Source organism: Mirounga leonina, unplaced genomic scaffold (assembly GCF_011800145.1).
Source record: "Mirounga leonina isolate KUSES-001 unplaced genomic scaffold, KU_Mleo_1.0 Mir_175, whole genome shotgun sequence".
In the NCBI taxonomy this organism is placed as follows: domain Eukaryota; kingdom Metazoa; phylum Chordata; class Mammalia; order Carnivora; family Phocidae; genus Mirounga; species Mirounga leonina.
The window spans coordinates 30,257,570-30,283,715 of record NW_023270453.1 but is presented as its reverse complement, the minus strand read 5'-3'; the positions used below and the strand labels follow the sequence as shown (position 1 = coordinate 30,283,715).

The window sequence follows — 26,146 nt, the reverse complement described above, 5'->3', positions numbered from 1 at the left end:
AGTCTGCTTCTCCCTCTGCCCCTCCCCCCACCCATGTTCTTTCTCTTACTCTCTCGCTCTCTCGCAAATAAATAAATAAAACCTTTAAAAAAATAAAACATTTAAAAAAAAAAAAAAGGATCAGCAGGAACAGGCTCACAGAGCCGTACCATCCATGCTGCTTGAGGCTCGGCCCATTGACTACTGTGGTCCCTGCTGGAGCCTCTCTGGAGGGTTGGACCCATCAGGGTACCGCACATGCTCAGGGATTGGTCCGTCTCCTTCCGGCCCAGAGGACGGCACCGGCCGGGGCTCCGCTGCCTCCGTTAATGGCTATCCTTCAGGATGACCTAAGTCACCGGGCGGCGAGTGGAGTGTTCTTCCACACTAGGGACTGTCTGTCAAGGTACCGCGTTGTTGCAAGTAGGCATGGTCTGGGCACTGTCTGACTCGGGCTTTTGGAGTGTGTCCCTTAGCCCATATAGGATGCAGAGTGGGAACGGTCCCTGGGATCCGCTTAGCCGCGTCTTCTCCTGCTGTGGGGCATGCTGTTCTAAAAGGCTGCAGTGCAACTCAGCTCCTTCCCATAACCACGACCAGAAACCTGGTGGTACTCATCGGTGCCGTTGCTATCCTGTGACATGGTGTGACACTACGCAGGTGGCCCTGGGGGACCACTTGGAAGGTTTATCCTTGTCCCTCCTACATGAAGGCAAATTGATCTTTGTTCCCAGAAACTCCTACTTGTCAAAGGCCTTCCGATGAATTTCCTGGAAAACGAGCACTTTTGCAGGAACGCTTTTTGCCAAAGCATCAAAGTAAAACAGTAACTCTGCCAACTACCAAAGACTCAAAAAAAAAAGGGCCGTGGTTAAAAATCTAATGAGAGTTTCTTATCAGCCCGGTAAAGGTGAAACGTAGAAACGTTGTTCTTCTGGGCAGATTAAAAAAAAATTTGTTGACTTTTTTTTTTTAATCAATAGCAGACCAAATATCCAAGAAAACTTTGTCTTTTTAACAGAGGGATAAATCAAATTCTAATGTTACACTGGTGTACTTTTCAAACGTACTCCTTCTATCTTAGCCCTAACCACACATAAAATTCTTTCCCGAAGATTCTCCTTCCCGAAACTTCTACAACTTTCTTTTTTCATCTAGATTTTGTCCTAAGCTTCCCTCTCTCTAAACAACCAGTGTCATTTCAGGAAAAAATTGTTTTCTTTTCCCTTAACCAAAATGTATTCTCATTCTGAAACCTTTCTTACTCATCTCCTGCCTTTCCTACAGACAGAGTGTGGCTTTCCTTATTATTTCCAGCAGTCTGTATTTTAAAGAGCCTCCCCCCCCTCTTTTTTCTTCAGTCTCTGCAGGCGATGTTTTGGTTATTTCCTGGGGTGTTCATATTATAAAGACATGACAAGATTTACAACTTTAAGGGACAGAGAAAGGATGCTAGTTTTTCTCCTAAGAGTTAGGAGGATAATTGCTATTTAACATTTTTCTTTGTAGTAGGGGTTAGAAAACATGGAAAATTTTGTCTGTTTCCTCATCAGTTATCACTAGATTGATTGGCTGATTTACCGCTTTTTAGAGATTCTACCTCTTAATGTCCTAATCAGGCTTTATTACAAGTTCCTGGATCTTTTTTTTCTTTTCCAAGTTTATATTTAAATTTCAGTTAAAATTCAGTGTAATGTTAGTTTCAGGTGTACAACATAGTGATTTAATAATTCCACATAACCCAGGGCTCATCACAAGTGCGCTCCTTAATCCCCATCACCTGTCCCCCCCCTGCCCCCTCCCTCTGGTGACCATCAGTGTGTTCTCTAGAGTTAAGAGTCTGTTTCTTGGTTTGTCTCTCTTTTTAACCCCCCTAAGTTCATGTGTTTTGTTTCTTAAATTCCACATATGAGTGAAATCATATGGTATTTGCCTTTCTCTGATTGACTTGTTTCGCTTAGCCTAATCCTCTGGAGCTCCATCCATGTCATTGCAAATGACAAGATTTCATTCTTTTTGATGCATGAGTCATATTCCATTGTGTATACATACCACATTTTCTTTATCCATTCATCAGTTGATGGACATTTGGGCTCTTTCCATAATTTGGCTGTTGTAGATAATGCTGTTATAAACATTGGGGTGCATATGTCCCTTCGAATTAGTATTTTTTTAAAGATTTATTTATTTATTTGCAAGAGAGAGAGAGCACGAGCACAAGCAGGGGGAGCAGCCGGCAGAGGGAGAAGCAGACTCCCCATTGAGCAAGGAGCTCGACGCGGGGCTCGATCCCAGGACCCTGGGATCATGATCTGAGCCGAAGGCAGACGCTTCACCAACTGAGCCACTCAGGCATCCCCAAATTAGTATTTTGTATCTTTTGGGTAAATACCTAGTAGTCAAATGCCTGGATCTTAATCAGTGGCATCCTGTGCCCTTCTGGCTTTGCGAAACGGTGCGTTGAGGTCTCTAACTTACTATCATGCTCTCGTTTCCCTTCCCTGCACAGCATGCACTTTCTCCAACAAGTGCATTAGACTTGCTGGCATTTTCGGGGCATCCCGTACTCATGCAGTGGTCCACAAGCATCTGACCTATGGGCCACTCCCCCCCACACAGAGGTCCCTGGCCAAGTTGGCATTTCCCCCACAGATTTCCCTTTTCCCCTTTCCAACACCTCCGCACTCATGGGGTTTTCTCCAGCTTCCTGGCTAGCTCACCAGTTATGCAGCTGATCCCTGGCAGACTCTAAGCCAAGGGTGGGTGATGGCCCAGTGAGACTGAAGAAATGACCTAGAGACAGCAATCAAAACAGAGGTTTCTTGGGGGCACTTACATACAGGGAGGCCAGGAGTAGCAGACTGGAGAAAACATCCGTTGCTGGGATCTACGTGCAGCAAATTTTATAGTGCAGCAACCGGCTCAGCAAATATCCGTAGCCTCTCCCTCCTTGCGTGACCAGCGCTCCAAGGAGATCAAGACGTGCCATGTGGACATTCTTTGTTACGAAGGAGATGCTCGAGGTTGGCCACCACCAGAGCCCATGACCTTGGATGCGGAACATGTTTTTTCTATGTACCCTGCTTGATGGGAATATAGAGGGAGCACAGCATCCATACATTCTCAAGACAGTGATTAGCAGGGTCATTCGGGGTATGCTTGCACAAACCAGCCAGCCAGCACATACCATACACCCCCTCTATGAAGTTTTAACCCCATAGACATCCTGTATTTGTGTGCTGTATGCACATCTGTGATTTGCACACAAGAAGTTTTTTTTTTTTTTTTTTTTTTTAATACACCCCCAACAAACCAGGTTTTGCATTTGGGGGCAATATTACCCATGTTGAGAATGCATGTTCTTTGGGGGTCCTCAGGCCCACAGAGGCCAGTCGGAGGAAAACACGGGTGTATCCTAAAAGTTCTCAGCCCAAGCCACGTTGGAATCACTTATGGAGGTTTTAGAACATACCTGGACCCCAGCCTGGAGATGCTGAATTGATTGGTCAGGGGGTCCCAGGCATACTTTAAAAAAAACTAATAAACTTAATATTTCAGAGCAGTCTTAGGTTTCCAGAAAAGTTGCAGAGAAAGTATGGAGAGTTCCCATGTAATGCCCCCACCCCCCGACCCACTCTGTGTTCCCTCTTACGAACATCTTACATTAGTGTAGTACATTCCAACGGGCAAGCTGATATTAATATATTATTATTAACCAAAGTCCATAGTTTACATCCAGGTTCACTCTTGGGGGTGTATAGTTCTATGGGTTTTGCCAGACGCAGAATATCATATACGCATATTTACTGTATTACAGAGAAGAGTTTTACTGCCCTAAAAATCCCCCATGTTCCACCTACGGATCCCTTCTACCCTTAACCCCTGGCTACCACTGAACCACTATGTAGCCTTTTCAGGCTGGCCGCTTTCACTGAGTAAGATGCATTTAAGGATTTTTCAAGTCTTTTTTGTGGCTTGAGAACTCATTTCTTTTTATCACTAAGTAATGTTCCCTTGTGTGGATGGACCAGTTCATCACCTTCTCTTTGGAGGGATAAGGCATGCTTTTAAAAGTTTCCCACTTGGGCGCCTGGGTGGCTCAGTTGGTTAAGTGACTGCCTTCGGCTCAGGTCATGATCCTGGAGTCCCGGGATCGAGTCCCGCATTGGGCTCCCTGCTCGGCAGGGAGTCTGCTTCTCCCTTTGACCCTCCTCCCTCTCATGCTCTCTGTCTCTCATTCTCTCTGTCTCAAATAAATAAATAAAATCTTTAAAAAAAAAAAAGTTTCCCACTTGACTGCAATGTACATCCTAGGGCTGGAGCAACTTCTGCCCTATAGATGGGGAAACTGAGGCTCCGATGAGGAAAGGGGCTTCAGGTTCTGCAAAGTTGGTGGAGGAGCAGGCCTCCCTGCTCCACCCCCACCTCTGGGGGCCTGACCGAGCCTGGCCCCCAGTATGGCTCCTCCTTGTGCACCGGACACCTTCCCCTTTGAGTCCCAGAGCTTCTGGGGGTCTTCTGGACCCTGGGGGGGGGGCACTGTTGGGGGCATCCTTTTCTGTAACTGAGTGGCCCAGGGGTCTTCTGCTCCTTGCCCCCCCACTGTTCCCTTCAGGCACAAGCATGAGTTTTAGAGCCCATGCAGGCCCATATTAAATATGTGACTCTCTTTGGGCTTCAGTCTCCCAATCTGTAAGATGGAAATTCCCATTTCACACATGCTGGGAAGGTCAAGGTAAGACTCTGTCCCTGGGCCAGGAGCTGGGGTCAGGGAAGGCAGTCCACCACCGTTCCCTCTGCCTCCTCTCTTCCTGTGTGCTTGCTGTCTGTGGGGCTTGGTGGTTCTCAGAGCTGGAGAGGCTCGGGAAGGCTTCCTGGAGGAAGGGCCCTCCCACGTAGCTGGTTCCCACAGACCCTTCCAGTAATCCCTCCACTTCTAAGCCCTCTCCTGCCTCCCCCCAGGTGCAGGTGGCTGCCCAACGATACAAAGACCACAGCCTCAGTGGCTCCCTGTCTGTGCACACGTCCAGCCGGGAGCTGGTTCTGCTGGAGGCCAACACCAGCCAGGAAACCCAGAGACGCAGCCGGGGCTGGGACATGAGCGTCCTCCTCCACCAAGCAGTCCTCAGCGCCCCCCTGGCCATTCAGCTGCAGCTGTCCAGCAAGGTGGCCCCAGCCAGGTGAGGGTCCCCAGGGGCCGTGCGGGGCGGGGGAAGGGCCTCCAAGGGCAGAGGGCTCGTGTCCTGGGAGATGGGAAATCTTCGTTCAGAGAGGTGCCCTTTTCCATGACTCGGGGACCAGGTCTAAATCACCCCTACTCTGGCCGTTCTTGATTTTAAGCCATGGAGGGAAAGGAAGAAGGAGGCATTCAGTTTTCCTCGTCATTCTTTTTTCTTTTCTTTCTTAGTAATGACTGCATTCGTTGTAGATGACTTGAAAGATGACAATAAAGTATAAAGCATAAAACAGGAGTCTCTAGAGATAGTCACAGGGAGTAAGTTGGTACAGTCCTTCACCTCGGACTGTATCTTCACATGGGGGTTTATCCCCTACGATATGGCCATCAGGGTCCTGGGCCATGGAGCCAGCTGCCCGGGTTCAAACCCCAGCTCAGCCTCTGGGACTTTGGGCCAGCCACTGTGCCCTCCTGAGTCTCTCCCCCTGCTTCTTGGGGTTGTCCTCGGGTTCCTGGAGTGGCACACGTGCATGCCCCACCAGGGCCTGGCCAGCGAGGATGTTCACTGCCTAGCTGCCATTGTCACTGGCCCTCAGAGTATGACTCATTCTGGCACAGGTCAGATCTCCCTTGAATGTTAGTGCCCTGTTTCCCGCGGAGTCCCAGCATTGGCTTTTGTGAATTTGAGGAGACCCAAGGCTCTGGGTATGGTTCTAGATAACCCCGTTCCCAGAATTACCACCTAGAGCTGTCCATCCATGGATTCATCCATCTGTCCGAATGTCCAGCATTGTCTCCAGTCTTTCAAGGGTTTGAGGCAGATTATAAAAACCTGTATTGTTCTAGGTCAGGAATTGACAACCTTTCAGGCAAAGGGCCAGTTTGTAAGTATTTTTGAATCTATGGGCCATACAGTCTCCGTGGCAACGACTCTGCTGTTGTAGCCCAGAGACACCTGAGATGACATGCACGTGAATGGGCGTGGCTGTCTCAATAAAACTTTATTTACAAAACAGGCAGTGGGCTGATTTTGGCCCACAGATGTATAGGTTGCCAACTTTTGTTCTAGATTTTTCAAAACACATGAGGAAATGAGCGTGAAGGGAAAAGAAAAATGGGGAAAATAGGAAGGTGCTCAAAGTGGCTTTAGGAAACAAAATGCATGTCATGAGGTCCTGTACATTTTTTAGAGCTCAGCTTAAAATTTGGCTCTGAGCCTCCTAGTAGTCAATGAAAAAAGAGAAACCAACCAGTGGCGTTATTTTCAAAGGCTATGGGGAAACACATACACACTCACACCTGTGTGAGTATGCACCAAAGAAGGCATGGCTGATCTTGTTTCTGGTGTTGATCCTCAAGGGAGGTGTCTCCCATGGTGTCCTATGAAGAACATCTGGGTGGATGATAGGGACCATGTCCTCTTCCCCAATTCTCTAGGACGTTTAATACCAGCCTTGTTGAAGCTCTTTATTTTCTCATCGCTCATCATCATATGATGCATTGATAACTTATCAGCAATATCCACTCAATCAGTGGTTCTATTTTATCCCCCACTTTACAGAAGAAGAAACTAGGGCTCAGAGAGCTTATGTCCTTGTCCAAGGCCACAGTTAGTGAGTAGCAGCACTGGGATTCATACCCAAGTTTGGTTGACCCCAAAGCCCATGATCTTAACCCCTATTACACTGCATCCCTGTGGGCTGAGAGCCAGTAAAAGCAGTTCTATGATGGGTCTGGACAGTGGGGTTCAGGGACCCACCTCCTGTCTGTGGGGATAAGTTTGTACCTTATCCCCATCACGTTCCTTCCTAGGGTTTGGCTGTTTTATAAGGTGCTGGTGGACCAGAACACAGCACAGCTTCTCCTCAAGGCTTCCATGGAGAAGAGGGGAGGCCAGGTCCTGACCCTGCAGTGCCAAGTCCAGCACACGGTGGCTTGTTGGACAGCTGTGCCCCGCCTCCTGACCCTCAAGGGCATGCTGAAGCAGAAGGAGACACTCAGAGAGGGTGAGCCTGGGGAACACCACAGGGCAGGGGCAGTGGGGTTCTTGGGCAAGCATTTTCTGTGGAACCACAGAGTAGATTAAATCCTGCATGTTTTCAAGTCCATTGATAGTCTGTTTCAGTATCTCACACATTGATGATACCTCTTTGTCAGAAACAAATACCCGTTCTGACAAAGTGAATCTTCTAACAAAATACCAAACCGGCTTCTTATGCAAGACTTGTCAGAGCCTTTAATGTACTAATGGATATTGGAAAAACCCAGGAGGAAGAGTTAGAGGCAGTGTTTCCCAAGCATATTTTTTCTAATACTTTTAATTCTGACGTAATTTCAGACTTAGAGAAAAGTAGCAAGAACTTTACAAAGAATCCCATGGGCCCAGCTCCATCAATTACTGACATTTTACCACATTGCTTTATCATTCTTCTTCCTTATCTCTTTCTGTCTCTATATATACACATATATTTGTGTATGTGCTATTTTTATTTGTGTATGAAAATACATTTTATTCCTGAACTGTGTTTTCCTAAGTTGCAGACATGATAGTTCTTCACCCCTAAATAGTGCAGTATTTATTTATTAAAAATAAAGATAACTCTCGGGGTGCCTGGGTGGCTGAGTCGCTTAAGCATCTGGCTTCAGCTCAGGTCATGATCTCAGGGATCGAGCCTTGAGTCTGGCTGTCCACTCAGCGGGGAGCCTGCTTCTCCCTCTCCCTCTGCCGCTCCCCTGGCTCATGCTCTCTCTCTCTGTCAAATAAAGAAATAAAATCTTTAAAAATAAAAGATACTTTCCTACATTCTACAGTGCAGCTATCAAAATCAGAAAATTGAGAGTATTTCTTTCCCTTTCATGATATTTACTTTTTGAAGAGTACGGGGCAGTCATTTTGTAGACCATCCCTTATTTGGGGGTTGGTCTCATGCTTCCTCATGACTACTTTCAAGGAAGCCAAAGTAGTAAGGCACCATCAAATTCAGAGGTACCTGAGGTCAGTACATCCCAGTATTGGTGATATTAGCTTTGATCACTTGATTAACACAGTGTCTGCTGGATTTCTCCCCTGTTTTTTTTTTTTTTTCCTTCATATTCTGACCTCAAAAAACAGGTTGAAGAGCATTTCCTCCTCTTTTATTTTCCAAGAGTTTATGTAAGATTGGTGCTCATGCTCCCTTAAGTGTCTGATGGACTCTACCCACAAAGCCACCTGGAGTGCTCTTTGTGGAAAAGTTTTTTGGAACGTGCATTGATATAGAGGTATTGAGGTTTTCTATTTCATCATGTGTCAGTTCGTAAGTTAAACTTTTCAGGGTATTTGTTCATTTCAACTAAGTTGTCAAATTTATTGGCATAAAGTTGTTCATTATATCTGTTATATCCTTTTAATGTATATGGGATCTATAGTGCTGGCCTGCTCTCCTTCCTGATAGTTGTTACTTTGTGCTTCTCTCTGTTCCTTTGGTCTAGTTAGGATTTCATCAGTTTTGTTGATCTTGTCAGCCAGCATTGGGTTTTGTTTTCTCTCTAGTTGTCTCTTTCCAATTTCTTTGATTCCAGCTCTTATCTCTGTTATTTCCTTTCTTACCCTTAATTTGGATTTACTCTAGTTTATTAAGGTGGACCTTCAAGCCGTTGATTTTTAGACCTTTTTTCTTTCCTAATATAAGCATATAAAACTGTATATTTGCCTCTCAGTATTCTGTGAACTGCTTCCCACAAATTTGGATGTCATGTTATTTCCATTACTATTTATTTTGAAATATTTTTGGATTTCTCTTGTGATTTCTTCTTAGACCCATGGGTTATTTAGAAGTATATTGCTTAATTTCCAAATATTTGAAAATTTTCTAGGTAGCTACTTGATATTTATTCTCATTGTGGTCAGAGGGTCAGTCTTTTAAATTTTGTTGTGACTTGTTTTACAAGCCAGTATATAGTCTATCTGTGAACATATGTTATGCATTGAAAAAGAATTTGTATTCTGCTGTTGTTGGGTATAATGTTCTATAAAGGTCAGTTAGGTCAAGTGTTTGGTTGTGCTGTCCTGATATATATCCTTAGTGATTTTCTTTTTGTCTTGTAATTGTAGTAGTTAATGAGAGAGGGGTATTAACCTCTCCAGCTGTGATTGTGGATGTCTCTATTTCTTCCTTTTATTCTGTCCATTTTTGCTTCATGTATGTTGACAAGCTGGTATTAGGTATATGAGCATTTATGATTGTTACACTTTCTTGATGAATCAACCCAATTATTGTGAAATGTGCTGTGTCTTATATGACTCTTTGGAGTCTGTTTTGTCTGATATTAATGTAGCTACTCTTGCTTTTTTATTGGCATTTACATTGTGTGTATTTTGCCACCTTTTTTCTTCAAACATATCTGTTTCTTTATATTTAAATTTCTTGTAGACCACATATAGTTGGATTTTGCTTTTATGTCTAGTCTGACAATCTCTGCCTTTTAATTATACTAGTTAGTTGATTGATGTTTAATGTAATTGTAGATATAATTGGATTTACATCTATTTTTCTATTTTCTGTTTTCCCAATATATTTTTTGTTCCTCTAGTCTTCTTTTCTTGCCTGCTTTTGGATCAATGAAAAAATTAGAACTCAGTTTTAATTTATCTATTGCTCCTTAAGCTTCTGTTCCTTGATATTATTTAATGTTCTACTTAGCATTTGTATTGAAGCATTTCACATTAATTGTAAGAACCTAGACTTTCATCCCCCCATCCTTTCTGCTATAGTTGCCCTCTGTGTTAGATCTACATACACTATAAACCTCCAATACAATATAATAATTTTTGCTTTAGTCATATTGATTTGAAAACAGTTAAGAGGAATAAAGTGGTCTTTTATATTTTTGCATACATATTCATCATTTTTGATGTTCTTCCTTCTTTCCTAAAGATCAAAACTTTTTTCTGGTATCATTTCCTGTCATTTTAAAGAACCACCTTTAGCATTTCTTGGCAGGCAGGCTAACTATCAGTGAATCCCCTTCATTTTGATTTGTCTGAAAATGTTATGTTTGCCTTCACTCTCAAAGGGTATTTTGTATGTGCATATATCTTAACACATTTAGAAAATTTTCACTTTGGGAAAATTATTTCTTGAGATATTTTTTCTGTCCCATTTTCTCTTTCCTCTCCTGCTTGGGATTTCCAGTTGATAAGCTTTAGAACTTTTGATACTGTTCCACAGGTCTCTGAGGTTCCCTTGATGTTTTTTGTCTTTTTCTTTCTTCAGATGTCTATTGATTTGTCTTCCAGCTCACTCACTTTTTCTTCTGTCTTCTCCAAATACCACCCAATAAAAATTTTTGGACTATTCAATCCTTTTTTTTTTTTTTAATCTCAGATTTTGTATTTTTTGTTCTAGAATCTCCATTAGGGTTTTTCTTTTTTTTTAAACTTTATTTAAATTCAATTAATTAACATATAGTGTATTATTAGTTTCAGAGGTAGAGTTCAGTGACTCATCAGTCTTCTATAACACCCAATGCCCTCCTTAATGTCCATCACCCATATATCCCCCATTCCTTCAGCAACCCTCAGTTTGTTTCCTATGATTAAGAGTCTCTAATGGTCTGTTTCCCTCTCTCATTTCATCTTGTTTTATTTTTCCCTCCCTTCCCCTATGCTTCTCTGTTTTGTTTCTTAAATTCCACATATCAGTGAAATCATATAATAATTGTCTTTCTCTGATTGACTTATTTCACTTAGCATAATATCCTCTAGTTCCATCTATTTCATTGCAAATGGCAAGATTTCATTTTTTTGATGGATGAGTAATATTCCATTGTATATATATACCACATCTTCTTTATCCATTCATCTCTTGATGGACATCTTGGCTCTTTCCATAGTTTGCCTATTGTGGACATTGCTGCTATAAACACTGGGGTGCAGGTGCCCCTTCAGATCACTACATTTGTATCTTTGGGGTAAATACCTAGTAGTGCAATTTCTGGGCCATAGAGTAGCTCTATTTTTAACTTTTTGAGGAACCTCCATACTGTTTTCCAGAATGACTGCACCAGCTTGCATTCCCACCAACAGTGTAGGAGGGTTCCCCTTTCTCTGCATCCTCGCCAACATCTGTTGTTTCCTGACTTGTTAATTTTAGCCATTCTGACAGGTGTGAGGTGATATCTCATTGTGGTTTTGATTTATATTTCCCTGATGCTGAGTACCATCAGGGTTTTTCAAAAATGATTTCCATTTTAGAACTGGGATTTCCTATCTGTTCATTCAATACAGGAATATTTTCCTTATGTTCTTGAGCATAGTTATAAGAACTGTTGTAAAATCCTTGTCTGCTAAAATCCTTGTCCTGTTTCTTTGTACGTCTAGGAATTTGAGATTGTATTCTGGACATTCTGAATAATGTAGAGACTCTCAATTCTTTTTTATTTCTCTAAACAGTGTTTCTGTTTGTTTGCTGTTTCTGGTTTTTCTCTTATTTTAGCTGGCAGCTAGGCTCAGAATCCAAACTCTCTCCTCTTTGGGAGGATGCAGCTGAAATCAGTTGTCTTATTTTTGCTGGACTGCTTGGAGTCTGTTCCACCCTTGTGAAGTTCAGGAATCAGCAAAGATTTGAACAGAGTTAATAAGTAGAATTTAGGGTTTCCCCTGGGTGTCTTTCTCCAGAATTCCCCACTTTACTTTCCATTTGTTGTTGTTACTTTGAACTCTGTTCTCAGACTTTTGCATCAGTTAGACTACAGATTGCTATCTGAATGTTGTCCACCTTCATGGCACCAAAAAAGAGTAAACACATGCAAATCATTTAGCACTCATCATTTCCTCCAAGTGTTAACTCCAATCCAGGGTCTGCCTATTTGTGGTCACTCTCCTGTCACTTCAGATAGTTGTTTATTAATTTTGCCTAGAGTTTACAGTTACCATCTTGGGAGCATTGGTCCAGTTAAGCTCCCCCACCATTAATAGAAATGGAACTCCTCCCATGTCTTTTTGACATGTTCCTATATTCTCTGACCACTTCCTTCCTTTATGACCAAAAAGATGTTTCAGTCTCATTTCATATTTTCTGTGACGTGAAATAATCCATTTCTCAAGGATCCTTGGTTCCTTTCAGTGCAAAATAGTATGTAGAAACTAAGATCTGGGTGCTAGGTATGTTTATTCCTACTGGACTATCAGTCCCGGGCCTTCTCAATGGATGGATCTAGAAAATGGAAGCGTACACACACACACACACACACACACACACACACACACACACACTCTTCTATATCTGTCTACAGATAGATAAATTTAAAACCATTAGTTCACACTGATGTCCTCAGTTTCAGTCTATCCTCAAAAAGCTGATTCTCACTGTTTTCCATTTTCATATTTTTTATTCCCTTCTCCAACAGAAAGAAACTTGGCTCTGATTATCCATAACATGTTTACTTATTTGTTCAGCCCAAGAATACATAGAAAGTAGTTTCAGAGTTATTAGCCTATACCTCTATGAAAGTAAACTTTATTAACTAGAATTCAGTATTTGATTAGAGTTCCTTTTGTCTTTGGCCTGAATGTAATGTGGTTGAGATTCATCCAAGTAGTTGTTGAAGGCATAAATCCAAACACTGTGTTCAAAAGTTCGTTAGGATTAATCCCCCTACCCACTCCCATGTGATTCTGTTAATCATTTGAAATACAGTTGGATTCACTGGTTTCTGTTTGTATTCCATTTTTAAGTTTTCCCCTATCCTTACTGATTTTATGTATTTGTTTTTTGATTATGTGAAACATTAACAATGTTCCCAAAGCCAGGATTACACAAAAAGGGACCCTTTGCCCACGCATCCTTGACCGCAGCACCCTAGCTGGACATCTCTCCAGGGCCCAGTGTTTCAGAACCTAAAGACTCTGCTCTTGCCCCAAGAGGTGGATGCCATTGGTCTGGTAGTAACATTAGCACCAACCCTCCTACTCCCAAATTAGCTAAAATGTGCCCAAACCAAATTTCATGATAAAATAACAAAGGTTTGAAAAAATTAAACCTGGGGCGCCTGGGTGGCTCAGATGGTTAAGTGTCTGTCTTTGGCTCAGGTCATGATCCCGGGGTTCTGGGATTGAGCCCCACGAGCAGGGAGCCTACTTTTCCCTCTCCCTCTGCCTGCCACTCCCCCTGCTGTACTCTCTCTCTCTCTCTGTCAAATAAAAAATAAAAACTCTAAAAAAAAAATTTAAGCCCATTCAAATAAAAAAATGTCACAGAGAACTCTTCTTGTCAACTTTACTTTGAGTTACACTGATGGTCTCTCTTTCATCCTTTAACACTTAACACATATTACTTCATTTTTGAAGGCAATGATTGAGGTATAATTTCTTGGAGTATAATTTACATATAGGAAAAAACCCTTTATGTTCTGATAAATTCATACAGTTGTGTAGCTACCAACACGGTCTTGATACAGTTCCATCTGTATCATCTCCCCCCAAAGTCTCTTCTTGCCACCCACTGTAGTCAGTCTCTCTCCCACTCTCATCCCTGGCAACCACTGAGCTGTTGTCCATCCCCATAGTTTTGGCTTTTCTATAATGTGACATCAATGGGAACATACAGTATGTAAACTTTTGAGTGTGGTATCTTTTGCCCAACATAATGTGGTCAACACGCATCCAAGTTGTGACACATACCCATAGTTTATTCCTTTTTATTGCTGAGTAGTATTCTGTGGTGTGGAGATACTGCAAATTATCCACTCACAGTTGAAGGACATTTGGGTGGTTTTCAGTATTTTCCAGTTATGAATAAAGCTGCTATAATGATTAGCCTACAGGTTTTTGTGGGAGTCTATGATTTCATTTCTCTTGAGTAAATACCTAGGAGCGGGATTGCGGGATTGTACAGCAAATATATGTTGAAATCTATAGGAAACTGCCAGACCGTTTCACATTCCCACCAGCGTGGTGAGAATCCTTGTTGCGCTGCATCCTTGCTAGCAATTGGTGTTGTCGATTTTTGATTTCGGGGTTTTAAGTTTCCCCACTTAAAAACTTGAGTTGTTTTCTTGAATTCCCAAACTGAATTTGGGAATTATTTACACAAGTCCTGTGTAAGATGTGTGTTTTGAAAATATCTTCTCCCAATCTGTGGCTTTATATTCTTTCACTGGAGTCTTTTGAACAGCGGAGCTTTTAAATTTGATCAAGTCCAATTGATTATTTTTTTAATGAATAACGCTTTTGCCGTCATATAAGACATCTCTATTTACTAAATCTGAGGCCACGTCTTGGAAGTTTTATGGTTTTACGTTTTGAAATTTGGGCTTGTGGTTAATTTTGAATTAATTTGGATGTATGATTGCGTAAAGATCAAGTTCATTTTTTTTTAAAGATTTTATTTATTTATTTGACAGAGAGATAGCGAGAGCAGGAACACAAGCAGGGGGAGTGGGAGAGCGAGAAACAGGCTTCCTGCCGAGCAGGGAGCCCGATATGGGACTCGATCCCAGGACCCTGGGATCATGACCTGAGCCGAAGGCAGATGCTTAACGACTGAGCCACCCAGGCGCCCGATCAAGTTCATTTTTTTACTTGTGGATTTTCAATCATTTCAGCACATTTATTACAAAGACCATCCTTTCCCTGATGAATTATCTTTGTACCTTTGTCAAATATCAATCAACCATGTGTGTGGGTCTATTCCTAGACTCTATGTTGTCCCATCCAACAATATTTCATTTTTGCTTCTTTTTTTTTTTAAAGATTTTATTTATTTATTTGACAGAGAGAGACACAGCGAGAGAGGGAACACAAGCAGGGGGAGTGGGAGGGGGAGAAGCAGGCTTCCCGCTAAGCAGGGAGCCCGATGCGGGGCTCGATCCCAGGACCCTGGGATCATGACCTGAGCCGAAGGCAGACACTTCACCGACTGAGCCACCCAGGCGCCCTATCATTTTCGCTTCTTAATAGTCTAGTGAAATCTTACTCTGGTTATCCATGATTAACTGGTTAGTATCTTAGAGGATATGGTGACATAGGGCCCTACAATGTAAGGAATTTGTAAAAAGATGATCGCAAGGTTCTGCGAGAAACTCTGTCGGTGTGGAAAGTGCTCTGTACTCTGTGATTGAGATTTGCATGAGTTCTTTGTCTGGAAGCACAGAACAAGGGGGTTTAAAGCAGCCCAGGGGTACACAAGGGCCTCCTTCATGGAGGTGGTAACCCACGAGTCTGACCTTGAATGATAGGAGGGGAGGTATAAGGGCAGTTGGACCACACCGAGGCTCTGAAAGAAACTGGTCAGGGCAGGAGATTGAAATGGTTCTGATACGAGCGAGAATTTCCCTATTGCGTGAGTTATATATGGGCATGGATTCGCCCAAATGTGTAGAATCTTCTTCTCTGGATGGATGAGACCTCTGAGCAATATTTCTGTCCCTAGAATTCCAGGTTGGATCCCTCAAGTCTTCCTGGGTCTCAGTTTTGTTATCTGTATAATGGGGCCATTCTATCACTATGGTCTGTGACTCTCTTGAGCAGGAATTGAGCACCGGTATTAACGGACACCCCTTGTTAGGCATGCTGCTTCCCCCCTGCCCCCCCCCCGCCCCAAGCCCTTTTGTTTATGAATTAGCTTGCTTGGTCCTCAGAGCATCCCAGGAGGGAGCTGGTTTAATTTGGTCCATTTCCCAGATGTGCCCCACACCCTGACAAGAGTTAGAATTACATCATGGATCTAGGAGCTTTCTACCCTAGAATCCTTTTCCCTCCTGCCCAGAGCAGCCCAGTCCCCTGGGCTGACCCCCTGCTCTGGACACCTTCTCTGCCATCCTCTGCAGGAACCATCAGGATCACTGCTGACTCAGCTGTGCTGGGCTTCCTCCTGCGGGACAAGCATGAGAAGGCAGGGAACAGCACCAGCGTGCACAGTGTGACCGGCATCCTTCCCCAGAAGAGCAGCCAGGCCTTGCCAAGAGAGCTTTGGCTGAGAGGGCGACTGCAGGCCCAGCCAGGGAGCCTCGGGGGCCAGGCCCGCCTCCGAGCCCACACGGCCAGCCTGGCTCTGGGCGGGGTCTGCACCTGGGGCCCTGGGCACCGCCAGCTCTCAGCCAGCCTGAGCCACAACATCAGCACCTTGAGTGAGGCAGGTAGGAGGGGTGGACAGGGCCGCATGCCTTCCTCCCCAAGGGCTCCCAGTTCCTGAAGCCAAGGGAGAGGGGAGAGAAAGGAGCCTCCAGCTTCCAGCTCTATTTCCTTCCCTGCCGGCGTCTGTTCTTCATCTAGAACACACAATACAGAGATAGTCGTAGTTCCTGAGTATTGACATGCTTCCAAACCCAGTGGCAGAGAGCCCCTGCTGCCACCCCCTCCCCCAGGGCCCCCCACCACACCACCTCCCCTCCAGCTTCTCAGTCTTGGAAGCTGATCTAGTGGGGCCTCCACGATATGCTACTGTACCACAGATAGGAAATAGGACACCCAGCTTCTTGGGGACATTTCAGTAAGGCCTGGCGGGGCCCAAAGGTGCAGCAGCTAGGGGAGAGCGAAGGATCAGACCCCCGCCCCCCGCCCCATTCCCCTCCTGCTCTGTGAGAGCCAGTCCCTGTCCCTGGGGGGCTTAGAAATGAGAAGGGGACACCTGACCTTCTCACTCGTGAGTATGGTACCTGGTGAAATCATCACTGCTGAGGATCGGAAATGGTTTCATGTTGACACTTTCATATGCTTTGCTCAGGTATATTGGGGGAAGTGGGACCTGAGAGGCCGGAGTTTGCCTCAAGGCCTGCCGACCCTGCAGAGAGAAGGTGGGCTCACAGCCACCCACCCCCTGCCCGCTTAGGGCTCCCGTGGAGTGCAGACTGGGCTCAGCCATCTCTATGGTTCCCTTTGCTCCCAGGACTCCCCTCGGAGGCAGAGATGCTCTTGTCACACACCCACGGGGCTTCCAACCTCTCTGCGAGCCTGGCACTGCGGAGTGCGTGGGGTCAGCTGGATGCTGCCCTCGGCCTAGACGGCCCGGCCCCCGGCGCCCCGGGCAGCAGGCTCCGCGCCAGCCTGGCCCACACGGTGCCCAGCCTCAGGCGCTGGGGCCTCCCCTTCTCCATGGACAGCCAAGGTCACTTCCAGGTAGGGGGCGGTGGGTGGGGGGCTGGGCACGGGGCGGGGGGAGTAGTGGGTCCGAGGGACACCCACAGCTTCGCTTCTGCCCAGAGCACAGGACACCGCGTGGCGGCCGGGCTGACGGCGAGCGTGGACAGCGAGCAACTCCGCGTGGCCCTGGAGGCGAGGCGACAGCGCGGCCACCACGGGCTGGCCCTGGAGCTGCACCACGGCCTCTCGGCGCTGCTGGGCACCGTGCCCGCGCGGCTCAGGGTGAGTGACCCACCCCGCGAGTGCACCCCAGCTGCCTCTGTCTCTCCAACTTCGCGGGTGGGGGTCACCCCACCCAGCGGCTCCTGCCACTGCGCCCCTGCCACCCGGCCGGCTAGACCCCTCCCACCCAGCCTGGCCCCTCCCCTGCCACGTTGGCCCCTCCCCTGGGCCCCCATCTTCCCTCCCAACTTCCCACTCTCCCTTCCATTCACCGTCCCTTCCATCCTTGCCATCCTGCCTGTATCTCGTCCTCTTTCTTCTGTCCACTCGTCTTCTCCTCCACCTGTCCTATCACCCCCCACCTAGTAAAGTTAAAACTGCCCACACCCTGGCTGTCCGCTCGTCCTCTGGGTACCTCCCCTGGAGGAACTTCCGACACTGCAGAAGGAAGGGCGAGCGCAGCTGACTCTTGCGTTAGTCTCCAGAATGAAAAGCAGGAAGCCCCGTGTGCGCTGGCGCTGGGCCGGCCGCACCCTCCGCAGTGTGTGGGAGGTGGGCCGAGCGATTCGGGCACCCCGCGTGCTGCAGCCAGGCTACCTCCTCACTGACCGGTTGCGTGACTTCAGGCAAGGTGCTCACTCTTTCTGTGCCTCAGTGTCCTAATCTGCAAAAAGCGACTGCTAACAGTTCCTAGAACCAGTTAGAACCTGGCACACGCAGGCCCTGTGAGGACATGAGCTCTGGTTCCCTCGGTTTGATGAGGATGCGGTGGGTTAGCGCTCGGGCTTCTGGACTTCTCTTTGGGGGGTTATTTTCCACAAAGGGAGGTGGGGTTGAGCCGGCTGTGTGCGCTCCATGTGGGCTCTAGGTTGGGGGAAGAGGCCTCCCGTTGCTACGTTCCCCACAGTGGCCGTCAGCAGGTCCCCCTCCCCGCCCTGCTGGTCTCCGCAGGTCAGCTGTGTTAGAGACGCCTCGCCTGCCCAGCTGTCAGGGCTGTGCTGGGGGGACTTCGCCAGGCAGCCTCTCGAGGTACATGGGTCTCTGTTACAGGCGGGACAGTGGTGGCAGATGGTGGTCCAGCATAGGTAGCTCCAAGCTCTCCTGGGCCGGGGCACAAGTGAACAGTGGTTCCTCTCTGTCACAGGCAGATCGTGACAGGGAGACCTCCCTGAGCTCTGGCAGGTCCTGTGGTTCCTGGACCCGGGGTGCACTAGACATGGGGCAACCACAGGGCTGCCTGCAGACCTTGTCAGTGCTGCTCTGCAGGCAACTGAGTGGGCAGCTGGTTGCAGGCCTGGCCTGGCTGAGCTCTGTGGCCTGATGGCAGTGGAGGGGGACGTAGCCCAGAGGACTGCCTGGAGGAGGAGGACAGAGGTGTTCTGCTCCTGAGGCCCGCCATCCTAGCCTGGCCGTGTGCTAGCGTCCCCCACAGGAGCTGGGTCACACTGGGGCCTAAATGGTGGGAGGGTTAACTAGGAGAATAGGAGGGTCAGGACTGAAAAGGTTTCAACGGGCTGGACAGAGGGGCTGCCTCCCCCCGCTCCATGAAATTGAAGAGTCAGGGCACATGGAATTGGCAGGGGCAGGCATGGCACACACGTGGGGGAGGGGGTTGCTAGAAAGAGTAACTGGAGAAGGGTTGGGACGGGAGCGGTGAATGGATAGCCCTTCCCTCAGATAGCTGTGGTCTGGAATGCTGGGAAAGAGCTAGAAATCAAGGCGTTCCTCAGTTCTAGAGCAGCTCAGCAAATCCAGGCCTATGGGGAGGGGGACATCAGGGACCCTGAAATGCTCTGAGAGGACACGTGACTTGTCGCCATTTTCAGCTCTTCAGAGAGAAGCACATGGGCAGGACTAGAGCTTGTTCACTGGGTTTGTGGGTGGCCCAGCGGTTGGGGGTTCCCTTGACCACCCAGGCCAGGTAGAGAGTGAACCACTACTTGGTGGGGTGTTGTAGGGACACCTGCTCGGCCTCACCGTGCCTTTCTCGGGGGCAGAATCTGGCTGTGTTGTCCTTGAATGGCTCCCTCCTGGTCCACACCCGCACAGCCAGCCTGGCGGCTCAGGTATCTTCTGGGGACACGTTCGCCCGGGCCCACGTCCACACAGCCTGCGGCCACCGCCATACCCATCTGGATGCCAGCCTCCAGCACGCATGGCCCCCCCTTCAGGCTCTGGGGGTTGCCCCCGACAACCACATCCAGCTGTCTGTGGGGGGGCATGAACCCCCCAGGGCCAGGCTGGAGGTGGCCCTGGGCCAGTGCACCCTGACCGCTCATGGGGATATTGGTGCTGAGGTCAACACCACTCACACCAACTGGACCCTGTCCCTGGTGAATCGCTGTCCTCTGCTGGAGGTAAGCCCCCCTCCCCACCCGGCAGTGCAGGGGCCTGGCAGGGCTCCCGCCCCCCTCTATATTATTAACTTCTTACTGTATACCCAGCTCTGCACTCAGCATGAGAAACTTCCATCCTGACTTTGGGGGATGCATTGACTACAAAGCTTTGAGCCAAAAATGGAACCCAAACTTAATTTTCTCCCTTTTCACAAAGGGGCCCCCCTGGTTGTCTTCCTTTCTGGGGCTCAAGCTGATTCTTTTCTCCTGATCTTGCTAATCCTGCCCCCAGGATTCAGGGTCTGGGAGTAATCAGGAGAACATTAAGAAGTAACAGCTGACTTTGTGAGCACTGTATGCTGAGGCTTCTCAGACATGCTCCCCAAATCCTCTCCCCTTCTCGGAAGAGGCTGCTTGTGTCCCTAGTCCCAGGGTCTGGGGCCCAGGGAAGTTGGGAGATCAGAGTGGAATTAACCCCATCCCTCCCCTCTCGTTCCCATCTTGGGTCAGTGCCTCCATGCGGGGCGTGTCGTCAGCCCCCGTGGGACAAGTTACTTAGGCTCTCTGCCCTCCAACCAACGATCGTTGATATCGATGCTGAATTTCCAATAGCCGGTGCTTTCCGGTGCCTGGCTCTGGCCAGCAAGTCCCAAGTATTAGCTCATTGACATCTCCCAGTGACAGGTTGCTGTGATCAACCCCCATTTCCCAGATGGATAAACTGAGGTTTGAGGTTCAGAAAGATAGAGTCAGTGTTGGAGCCAGAACTGGAGCCCACGACTGTCAGTGGGGTACCCAGGGTATCGGCCACTTCGCAGAGGGAGGTGCCAGTGGAGTTGAGGCCATAGGGTGACACCACCCTCTTCCCAGCCAGGCCCGTCCCCAGCTCCCCGACCTTCCCCGACCTTGGCTTCTGAAGCTGCCCTTAAATCCAACCACTTCTCCATATTCCAGGTGACGGGCATTCCGCAGGCCCTGCACTCCGAGGGCAGCCTGAGCTGGGGCCCCTGCGACGTCAGTCTGGCCACGGGCCTCCGCAGTGACCGTGGGGATGCCCACCTGCAGTTGGCCCGCACCTGTGGGCCCCAGACCTCGGTCATCGGGCGCCTGGCCCACTCCCTGCCCCCGCTGGGCCGCCTGGGCCTGCCACCCAGCAGCGCCATCAGCCTGGCCATCCAGCCCCACCCTGCCGCCCGCAGCTCCCTGGCCGTCCAGCTGGGGCCATGCCGGCTGCGGGGCATGCTGGAGCAGCGCGCTGGGAACCAGAGTGCATGGACACTGGCCAGCGAGCCCAGCTGCCCGCTGCTGGAGGTGGGTATGGCGGCCAACAGGGCAGCCAGAGGGGCCTCCAGAGCCCCTGGCAGTGTGCGGCCTGGGCCTGGCTGGCTCCCTCCTCCAGGCGCTTCCCGAGACCCCAGTCGCTATTTCCCAGATCCTCTCTCCAACACTCGGTTCCTCTCTAGTCTCGTATTCCCGTTTGGCGGACGGGAAAATCGAGGCCGAGAGAGAGAAGGGTCACTCAGCGCTGTGCAACAGAAGGACCACAGACTTGGAATTTATGAATTTGTCTTTTCAGGGAAATTCTGAGTGCAGAAAGGCAATGAGGGGCACTCACCTCTTCTGAGGGTGGGGACAGGCACGTGTTGGTTATGAGACCACAGCCTGGGCTTTATCCGGGCCAAGAGATGGTCTGAGAAGTGTCCTGTGATGTTTGGGGGAGGGGAACCCAGGTCTCAAGAAAGGGGGACACTGAGTCACACAGGACTGGCGTCCTCATCTGAAGGGGACAGGCCACCCTGCCTGTCCCCTTGTCTCTCCCCCTCCCGATGGAGCTTCCTAGGGGTAGGGATGGGGTCTGGTCCCCTCCGCATCCCGAGCACTCGCAGATGCCTGCTGCTATTAAATGACCCGACTGAGCCGTGAGAGCGTAAAGCATCATGGGAGGCCCACCGACTCGAGCTCTAAGATGAAGGAAAGTTCTTCCTTTGAGTCCAAGACAGTAGCCAGTAACCACATGTAGCTACTGAGCATGGTGCTCACCAGTGCAACCGAGAAACTGAGTTTCTCCTTTTACTTCCTTTTAATTTAAATGGAAACAGCCCCACGTCGTTAGCGACTATCCTATTGGACGGCCTAGATTAGAGGCACAGATAGATCAGGTACAGACCTCAGCTCTGCTGGTACCCCCTGGTACCCTGGGCATGCGCTTTGCCTCTTTGAGCCTCAGTATCCCCATCTGTCACACGGGGACAGTGACTACCCAGCTCAGGGCTGGGAACAGGCTGAAGAGAGGTGGTTCCTGCAGAGCACTTAGCATGAGGCTGTGGGGGTACTGAGTTTCTACACTGGATAGCTGTGTTTTGTGATTACTGCTGTTTTGTTGTTATCTGCATGGGGTGGGGGGAGCAAGGGAAGCACAGATTGGGGGGCTGGGGGCTGGAGGGATTAGAGGGTGGCTGATGGAGAATCGGGTTCGCTCCTGACCTGGGACCTCTCTCTGAACCCCCTCTGGTCTGGCAGGGCCTGGGCCTCCCAGCAGGGACAGAGCTCATTGGCTCCCTGCAGGCCGCAGGTGGGGAAGCAGAGGCATCCGGGGCCCTCGCATGGGCCGGCCAGACCGCCTCCCTGACCTTGGCGGCGGCCGTGCACCAGTCCGAGGCCACACTCCAAGTGAAGCTAAGTCACGCGCTGCCCGCATTGCGGGCCGTCCCCCCGGAGGCCTTGCTGACTGTCCAGCTTGGGTGGGAGGCCAGGCACCGGCTGGGTCTGGAGCTACAGGTGGGGGCCTGTGAGCTGCAGGGCAGTGGTGAGCTGCACCTGGACCGTGGGCTACAGTGGCAGGTGCTCGCCCAGAGCTCCTGCGAGGCTCTGCAGGTAGGTGGCACTTCAGTGTGGGGGGGGAGTGGGCCTCAGGGTCTCGAGGGGGCAGGGCAGGGGCCTTCTTTTCAACCACTGGAGAAACAAGGGGAATTGACTGAACCCCAGAAGAAGGGACTCATCAAATACTTATTGAGCCCACTCTGTGCCCTGGAAATACAGCCATGAACCAAGCAGAGGTAAATGCCTGCCTGGGGGAGACAGGCAATCCCCGGCATACATCAGTGAAGGGCAGACACTACTACCTAGTGATAAGGACTACGGGGAGGCAGAAAGTGGGAATGGGGGATGAACGACAGGACAGATACTGCAATTTTTTATAAGTCGGTCAAGATTGTCCCTAGAGACAAGATGACATTTGAGCAGAGACTTGAAGGAGAGGAAGGAGGAGCCGTGTGGAAATCTAGGGAAAGAGCCTTCTAGGCAGGGCCAGTGCAAAGGCCCTGAGGCAGAGCCAGAGAGGCAAGGGCGTTTGCTAGGACCAGGGTCAGCAAACCATTTCTCTAAAAGTCCAGAGAGTAAATATCTTCAGCTTTGCAGACTGTGCAGCCCTGTTGTAACTACTCAGCCCCGTGGTTATAGCCCGAAACACCATATAAACAATATATACACAAACGGGCGTGACTGTGTTCCAATAAAGCTTTATCACAGCAGGTGGTGGGCTGGATTTGGCCCGTGGGCCATCGTTCGCGGACTCCTGCTTTATGAAAAGCACATGAGGTGGGAGGGCACTCAGATTCAGGATCCTTTGTAGAGGCTGAGAGAGAGGACTGGGTGGAAGTTGGGGTATGGGGGTTTGAGAGAGGGGGTGAGGGAGCAGGGTGCTCCTTCTGCCAGGCGCTAAGGTGAGGAGCCAAAAGATGCTCTGTGTACCAGCCTTGCTGTCAGTTTTCTGGAGGGTTCCTGTGTGTGTTGGGAGCAGATGTCTGGGTTTGCCCGGGGAGGGGGAGAGCCGAGAAGGGGGAGGATTTCCAGCTCTGCTGGTTTCGAGACTCTTGGGCAGGTTGGTTCACAAGACCGGGTTCTCCTGGCTGCCAAAATCGGATCCCTGGGGATTCGGGGAGGGCGGGGAGGCAGGAGGGGAAGTTCAGGAAATAGCGGAGAGCTACCAACAGGGGGCCCTCGGGCACTTTGAGAACGTGATCAAAGTCACAAACCCTCTCCTAGAAAGACATTCATGCCCCATTGGGTGGACAGTTCAAGGGAGAGGCCATGGGACCCCTGATGCCCACTTTGAACCCTGTCCTGGTCAAGAGCCCTGCTTTCGTGCCTCTTTTTTCTTTTCTTTTTTTATTTTATTTTATTATATGTTTTATTTATTCATGAGAGTCAGAGAGAGAGAGAGAGAGGCAGAGGCAGAGGGAGAAGCAGGCTCCCCGCCTAGCAGGTAGCCCGATGCGGGACTTGATCCCAGGACCCCGGGATCATGACCTGAGCCAAAGGCAGACGCTTAACCATCTGAGCCACCCAGGCGCCCTGCTTTCGTGTCTCTTTAAACCCCTCCAGGCCCTGGGGGTCCCAGGCCGAGTCAACAGCTCCGGGACCGTGGCCGTGAACCCTGTGGCTGTGGACACCTGGGTTCTGGTCGCCGTCGACAATAGTACACTGCAAGGGCTGCTCATCCTCAAGGCTACAGAGGTGAGGGCACGGGCGTCGGGGTGCCTGGGGCGGCCAGGGAAGGGGTGCTGAGGCCCGAGGAGAAGCACCAGGCACTCTCCTAGCTCCAAAGAGGCCCCGGGAGATGGGAGCCTCAGGACCCATACGTGGAGAATGAGGCTTCCAAGAAGAAGCCCCTCGGTCCCCCGCTTTTCTCTTGCTTGTTTGCTTAAAAAAAAAAAGTTTTATCGAAGTGCAACATAAATACTATAAGGAGGGTGCAGAGATGAAAAATGCTCAGCTTGGTGAAATTTTCGCAAACCAAACACCACCTACCTCAAAGCACGGAATGTGACCAGAACCCTAGAAGCCCCCCTCTGGCCCCCTTCCACTCACCAGCCAGGCCCAGGAGTCCCCACGCACGTTCTTGACTGTCACGTCCGTAGAAGCACACAGCGTGTTCCTTTTCACAGCTCCCTTCTCTTGTCAAACATTAATTAAACACAAATTTATTAAACACAAATTAAAATTAAACACAAACATTGTGTGGGGTGCCTGGGGGGCTCAGCCGGTTAAGCCTCTGACTCTTGGTTTCAGCTCAGGTCGTGATCTCGGGATGGTGAGATCGAGCCTCGCGTCGGGCTCTGCGCTCAGCGTGGAGTCTGCTTAAGACTTTCTCTCCCTCTCCTCTTCCTTCCTCCCCTCAAATAAAGAAGCACATCTTAAAACAACAACCCATTATGTTTGTGAGGTTGCATGGTTGTTGCCAAACGTACCTCATTGCTGTATAGTATTCCACAGTGCGCGTATATTATAAATCATCTGTCTGTTCTACCAATTAGCTTTTGGGTGGTGTCATCCTTTTACTGTACATCTTATGAATTAATCATGTACCTGTTTTTATTTTGTTTTAAAAATTTTTATTGTGGTAAAATATAAAATTTACCATCTCGGGATGCCTGGGTGGCTCCGTCAGTTAAGTGTCTGCCTTCGGCTTGGGTCATGATCAGGTCTTGGGATCGAGCCCCGCATCGGGCTCCCTGCTCAGCAGGAAGCCTGCTTCTCCCTCTCCCACTCCCCCTGCTTGTGCGCTCTCTCTCTGACAAATAAATACCTAAAAAAAAATTTTTTTTAAATTTACCGTCTTAACTATTTGTAAGTATAGAGTTCATTAGTCTTCTGAATATTCACGTTCTTGTGCAACCCTCCCCACCATCCATCTCTGGGACTCTCTTCACATTGCAAAACTGAAACTCTATCCCCATGACACAGTAACTCCCCATTCCCTGCTCCCCCCAGCCCCTGGCAACCCCCCTTCTACTTTCTGTCTCTTTGGGTTTGACTACTCAAGGTACCTCCTACAGGTGAAATCACACAGGATCTTTTTGTGACTGGCTTCCTTCGCTGAGTGTCATGTCCTCAAGGTTCATCCATGTTGTAGCAGGTGTCAGAATGTCCTTCCTTAAGGCTGAGTAATACCATCATCCGTCAGCCGATGCTCAGGTTGCTATTGTGAGTAGCGCTTCTATGAGCACGGTCACGCAGATACCTTCTCAAGACCCTGCTTTCAATTCTTAGGGATGTAAGTGTCTGGGTTTTGCCTCTTACAAATAGCGCTGCCTCAAGCACGCTTGCATGTGTTTGAATGAACACGCACCGAGTGGAATCGCTAGATCAGAGGGTGTGTGTAGGTTCAGCTCTGCCTGCTTGATTTCATGTGAACTCGCTGGCCTTCCCAGAGCTCCCTGGGAGAGTCACTAACCATCACTTAAGTGTGTGGAGCAACCTTGCAAGTCATTCTGCACGTCATTCTGTGAGCATTATCTGAATGTCTCGGGAGTTTTTATTTGTCTCGGGGCCAGGTGTTTTTCCTTCCTGCTGCAACCCAACCTGCAAGGC

The 26,146-nt window shown here is 48.7% G+C and overlaps 1 protein-coding gene across 1 annotated transcript in view; it reads left to right on the top strand.

Annotated features, from left to right (window-relative positions):
- Window positions 1-26,146, top strand: part of LOC118021831 — a 134,286-nt gene that overhangs the window by 75,365 nt on the left and 32,775 nt on the right. The window contains exons 38-47 of the mRNA XM_035022283.1: window positions 4,942-5,159; window positions 6,968-7,161; window positions 15,965-16,273; window positions 17,023-17,252; window positions 17,337-17,498; window positions 18,390-18,467; window positions 19,436-19,795; window positions 20,729-21,085; window positions 22,295-22,648; window positions 24,158-24,289. Of these exons, the coding sequence (XP_034878174.1) occupies window positions 4,942-5,159; window positions 6,968-7,161; window positions 15,965-16,273; window positions 17,023-17,252; window positions 17,337-17,498; window positions 18,390-18,467; window positions 19,436-19,795; window positions 20,729-21,085; window positions 22,295-22,648; window positions 24,158-24,289 (2,394 nt within the window). The remainder of the gene's footprint in view (window positions 1-4,941; window positions 5,160-6,967; window positions 7,162-15,964; window positions 16,274-17,022; window positions 17,253-17,336; window positions 17,499-18,389; window positions 18,468-19,435; window positions 19,796-20,728; window positions 21,086-22,294; window positions 22,649-24,157; window positions 24,290-26,146) is intronic.